This window comes from Agelaius tricolor, unplaced genomic scaffold, assembly GCF_023055355.1.
Source record: "Agelaius tricolor isolate 1412-34295 unplaced genomic scaffold, bAgeTri1.0.p SCAF_36, whole genome shotgun sequence".
Classification (NCBI taxonomy): domain Eukaryota; kingdom Metazoa; phylum Chordata; class Aves; order Passeriformes; family Icteridae; genus Agelaius; species Agelaius tricolor.
In genome coordinates, this window is record NW_027269296.1 from 4,016,184 (window position 1) to 4,022,038 (window position 5,855).

The 5,855-nt window shown below is 47.7% G+C and overlaps 1 protein-coding gene across 1 annotated transcript; it reads left to right on the plus strand.

Moving 5' to 3' along the window:
- Positions 1-53: 53 nt before the first annotated feature.
- Positions 54-5,640, plus strand: UTP11 (UTP11 small subunit processome component). The gene is made up of 8 exons (XM_071453080.1): positions 54-265; positions 407-468; positions 967-1,069; positions 1,315-1,428; positions 2,928-3,021; positions 3,257-3,387; positions 4,699-4,809; positions 5,366-5,640. The coding sequence occupies exons 1-8, from the start codon at positions 203-205 to the stop codon at positions 5,447-5,449; spliced, it is 762 nt and encodes a 253-aa protein (XP_071309181.1). The 5' UTR covers positions 54-202; the 3' UTR covers positions 5,450-5,640.
- Positions 5,641-5,855: the final 215 nt, after the last annotated feature.

Sequence of the window (5,855 nt, forward strand, 5' to 3'; positions counted from 1 at the left end):
CATGCCCGCCCATGCCCGGGGGTCCCGGCGGGGCCGCGCTCGGGGCGGCGCGCGCGTTCCCGCCGTCGCCATGGACACGGCGCCTCCTGGCGGGGGCGCGCGCGGCCTCTGACTGCTGACCCCGGGCCCCGCCTGTTCCGGCGCGCGCCCCGCGTGTGGACGCGCGTTCCCGGGCCCGGCGCTCGGAGCCGCCATCGCAGCCATGTCGGCCGCCTTCAGGAAAGCCGCCAAGGCGCGGCAGCGCCCGCACCGCGAGCGGGCCCAGGTATGTGAGCCGAGCCGGGCCCCTAGCCGAGCCCTCCGTGCTCCCTCTCCGCCGGGCCCTACGCGTTCTCTCCCCGCGCTCTGTCCCCCTCACGCTCCCCGTCTCGGTCTCTCCCCCTCACGCTCCCCGTCTCTCCCGTAGCCCGCCGCCCGGACGAAGCTGGGCTTGCTGGAGAAGAAGAAGGACTACCGGCTCCGTGCCCAGTGAGTGCGGCCACCGGGGGCGGGCGGCGCTGGGTGGGTGTCCCCCCGTCCGGAGGGTTCCCCCTGGGGAATACAGAACCCGTCCTCTTTGCCCAGGCTGTGACACTGGCTCCAAAATTCTCAGCTCCTTGTGAAGTCCCTGGTGCCTTTGAGTTGGGATGATACCAGGTGTCCCTTTCCCTGGTATGGTACCAGAGTATTGTAAGAACGTGGATTTGAGTAACTTAAAACTGCAGCTCCTTTGGGGTTATATGCCGCTAATAAGCACATTATTTTACTATAAAGCGATTTTGAACAGGTAGAATTCCACACTACCGCCCCTGCCATGGCTGTGCTTTTCCAGGACCTTGTCCTGCCCGAATTCCTGGAATACGGACAGGACCAGGACCAGGCTGTGTCTGAGCCCTGAGCCTTGCTGCGAATGACTCGATGCCCCAGCAGGGGTGAGCACGGAGAAGCTGCTGAACAACTCCTGATCGTTGGTTTTTTCCTCCCCAGTGACTACCACAAAAAGCAAAATGCCCTCAGGGCGCTGCAGAAGAAAGCTCTGGACAAGAACCCCGATGAGTTCTACTTCAAGATGATACGTGCAGAAGTCAAGGTGAGAACCTTCCCTGCCCTCAAGCAGGATTACACTTTGATGCTCCAAGTAACATTTTTTTTCCCCCTGCCTTCTTTTAATTTAAATTTATGAGTTAATAAGTAAATGACTAAAATTGGTTTGGTTCCTGTAGAAGGTTTTGAAGAAAATGAGGGACAAGGGACAAAGTTCTGCTGTTAGCAGGCCCCACAGTGCTCTCCAGGTGGGATGGGCTGTCTGTAAGTGCTGTGTTTGTCTGGTTGTAGGATGGAGTCCATGTAATAAAGCAGCCAAAGGATGAAATCACCCCGGAGCAGATGAAACTGATGAGGACCCAGGATATTAAATATGTAGAAATGAAAAGAGTTGCAGAAGCCAAGGTAATAACTCGTATTTTTAGTGTTTTCTAGTTTGCTCAGAATTGGTTTTTACTGTGTTGTTCTTATTGGTGCTGCTGGCTACTGTGCTTGTTCAGTGAAGTCTGATTTGTGCAGTGCTGGAAAGGAGAATGGAAGTGTCAGTGGAGTGCTGGATATAGAGTCTAAAGGTATGATGATAATAAAAAATTACATCATGCATTGTTATAAAACACAGTGATTTTTACCTAAATTTCAAGACTTTAAAGGTGTATTTCTGCTTAGCATGTTCATGGAGAAATCATGAAATCCCAAAGGTTGGAAGAGTGCTCTCAGGCCATGAAGTCCAGCTGTCTACCCACCACCATGGTCACCACTAGCCTGTGCCCCCAGTGCCACAGCCACAGCCCTTTTGAACACTTCCAGGGATGCCTAACTACCCTTTCAAGGAAGAAATGTTTCCATATATTAAATCTGAACCTCCCCCAGCATAGCTTGAGGCTGTTTCCTCTTGTCCACAGAATTAACTCTGCTGAAAAAGACCTTTGAGATCATCAAGTTCAACCTATGACCTAACACCACCTTGAAAACCAGACCATGGCACTGAGCATCCCATCCAGTATTTTTTTAAGCACCTCCAGGGATGGTGACTCCCTGGGTAGCTCATTCCAGTGCCCAGAGATTTTTTTTCCCTAGTGTCCAGCCTAAACTTCCCCTGGCACAGCTTTAGGCCCTCTGGTTCTGTCAGTGGGAGAAGAGACCAGCCCCCACCTGGCTACAGCCACCTTTCAGGGAGTTGCAGAGTGATGAGGTCTCCCCTGAGCCTCATTTTCTGCAGGTTAAACAGCTCCCTCAACCATTCTCCATAGGATTTATGTTCCAGACCCTTCACCAGCCTTGCTGCTCTTCTCTGGACACTTTTGAGCCTCTCAATGTCCTTCCTAAACTGCAGGGCCCAGAACTGGACACAGCACTCAAGGTGCAGCCTCACCAGGGCTGATACACTTGTTTCTTGAGAGAGCTGACAGTAACTGCCCCCTGGCTACCCTCTCCTGCCAGAGTATGAGAAGGTTTCCCAGCTGAGGAGAATAATCTGAGTTGTTGGAATATGGTAGGCTGGCAATCCACAAAAATACAATCCTCTTCTGAAGATGTTGTATGCTTTGATGTTGATTCACAAAACAGAATCAAATTCTCGCTGGGGATGAAAAAATCAAAGCCAGCTTTAAACTTTCCTTTATGCTTTTGCTGGTGGTTCCATGGCAATCATTCCCCTTTGCCAAACAGAGGCCTCAGTTTTCCAGGTGGATGTGTGCACTTTGCCTGGGGAACAGCAAGGAATCACTGTGACCCTCTATCTGGAAAGGTTGTGAAGACATAAATATAGACCAGATGTGTTTTCAGAGATGACAAAAGGAAGGAGGAGTTCAGCTATTTGTAACCCCGAGGAACAGCCAGAAATGTTCTTGGGGGAGATTTGATTTTACTCGCTCCGAATTTGGCCAAACTTGGACTTTCCGCAGAAAATCGAGCGGCTGAAGGCAGAGCTCCACCTGCTGGACGCCGCGGGGAGCGCCGCGGGCCGCCACCTCTTCTTCGTGGACACGGAGCGGGAAGGTGAGCCCTGAACTCCTTCTGTCACCTCTTCGTGTGCACTGACATAAAAGAAAGACACTTTTATTTGTTAGGAATAAAAATTCAGGTGCTCTAGAAATCCCTCTTGGTTACTAGCTGAGACATCACTTCTGCAGGAGCTGTGTGGCTGGCTGTAGCAATGTGTTTGGAAGATTTGCTTATTGAAGGAGTCCATGGGAGTTTATTCCTAATTTTTTTTTTTTTTTTAAATGTGTAGTTCGGGAGTTTGACATTGCTGCTCACCTGGACACTGTTCCTGAGCTGGTGGATAGAGTGTACAACAGACCAACCATTGCAACACTGCAGAGAGAGGCAGTGAAGGGACCTACTGATCCTGCCCACCTAAAGGTACTGCTGTTTGTGCTTCACACTTCTTCATGCTTTACATCTTTTATATGACAGGCACTAAAAAGGATTGATTGCACCACTGTGGAGGTGAACAAAACCGTGTTCTTAAAGCTTTTATTGGTGACACAAAGCAGTAGTGGATGTCACTTAATCACCAAGTGACTGCCTGGAGCCTGCAGTCACATCTCCTGGGCTAACACAGAATTCTCTTGCACTGCATCCCAGTCCACTGTGGGTGGGCCACCATAAGTTGTGATACACAGGCCAGAAAAGAGTGGTGTCCCTGCAAAACTGAGATGTTTCTCCTCTATGAAGGAACATATACCAATGGGACTGTCTGTTCATTAGACTGCTGCTGTTTCAGGTGTAATTTTTTCAGCAACCACTGTTAAGTCTCCTCTCACACTTGCCCAAAACCCCTTGCACCCTTGAATTAGGTAAATAGGAAGAAGCTTATTCCAACACAGATGTCTCTGTTGCCATGTTCCTGATCTTACAGTATTTTTCAATTTGGTTCTGAGCCTAGAGTCACTTGAGATTTGTCTCCTTGCTTAAAGCCATTTAAGCAATAGTCTCACTTCCTGGCTTTCCTAATTTGAACTGTTTCATGATTCTTCAGCATGAATTGCTTTAGCAATCAGCTTTGATTCTAATGTTTTAGTATCACAGATTCTAATGTTTTAGTATCACAGAAAACATTCTAATGTTTTTAGTATCACAAGCTACACTTGGCTTTACTGCTGTAGATTCTGCTCAGGTAACTCAGATCTGTTGGAAAGTCCTCTGAGTACGAGTCAGTTGTGTCTAAGATAAAAATAGTTGGTTTAAAACTGCCGACTGGTAAATTTTTAACCTGTTTTTTCTGACTCAGATGTCAGATAATAAACACCCTGTGGTCCCTTTCCTCCTGCCAGCTGTCTCAGTTTGACTTGTCAGTAAAGCAGTTGGACGAGTCTTAGACTGACTAGTTTTCTCCTCAATGTCTGAGTCATATTTTAAGCATGTTGGGATCTGTTCTCCTTAATTTAATTACTTAAATCACACCTGCAGTAATACTGCTCCTGTGCTGGGAAAGCTATCCACTCTCATTAGGCAAACTTGACCCAACAAGTTGCATTTTGAGAGGCCTCTGCAGGCTCTGAGCACTTCAGGAATTGGTCTCTGGTCTCTCATTTTTTTTTGTTTTCCCTCTTCTGGATTTTCATTCGGGACTCAAATGTTTTCTTGCATTCGACATTGAAATTCAGAGGATTTAGACCACAGTGTCTTGTTCATGTCTGTCTTAAAACAGCTTTTTTTCCTTGTTTCTAGAAATTAGCCCAGCAGAGGAAGAACCAGTATGACCTCCTGAGGCAGCGCATCGAGAGGGAGAAGGCCATGTTTGTCATCTCACAGAAAATCCAGACACGGAAGGATCTCCTGGTGAGGGATTTGCTTCTGCTTCTCCAAATCTGGTTTCTGTTCAGCTCACTAGGTCTGCTATTGTGTGTGTTGTATGTGTTGTGTTTTGTTTCTTCATTCTGGTTTTATAGTGACACCTGCAGATAACTCCTAAAGATAAGTAATCCTCTTTCATATGGAAAAAGCAAGGAGATGAAGCATTTCAGTAAATTATATCTGCTTGTTACAGCAGACTCAGCTGTAAAATGGTGCTCACAAGGAGCCCAGAATAGTGCCACTAGGAGTCAGAAGCAGGGAACCATTTCTGTAAGTTAAGAGAAAGTCTTAAAAATCCAAATGACCACAGAAATTACTTGTCTCAATGGGACTCCTGTTCTCTGGTGCTTGTGAGCAAAGCAGAGTGTGCCTGATGGCCTGAAGGGGAAAAGAGCAGGTAAAATTATAATCCCCACCTAAACAGTGCAAAGGGACCATTTTTCTTTTATGGTTAGTCCCAGACAGGGACACTGATTTGTGTGGGTGGAAGTTTTTCTCCTTGCATGGCAGCAAATATTTTTTACTTGTTCTTTTCTTCCAGGACAAAACTCACAAAGTAAAGGTGAAGAAAGAAACAACAACTGGACCAGCCATTTACAAATTCAAGTTTCAGAGGAAACGTTAGCAATTCCATGGAATAATTGTTCCAGTCTTTGCTCAGGAAGGAGGAGCCATATCCCTTGGAGAAGGGCTGGTGCCAGCCTGCTTTTGACTGCAGCTCAGCACTTTGTTGAAACAGATCACTGTGGGCTTGTGGTTGCCATCAGTGTGTTTGTCCTAATTGATTGATTAATAAATCAGAGTTTGTTCTCTTGATATTTACCATCAAGCCATGGGATTTGCCTGAGTGTCCTGGTAAGGTGCACCATAAACAATCAGTGAGCAGTGAGGTCACAGTGGAGCATCAGGGTGGGTTAAGCACAGCCCAGGGACAGGGACAGGGACTTGGGGATTGTCAGCTCTGGGGCTGAGCAGGACCTGGCCAAACCCACGAGAGTGGAGCTCAGCTTTTTCAGCTGTCTTTTCAAGCA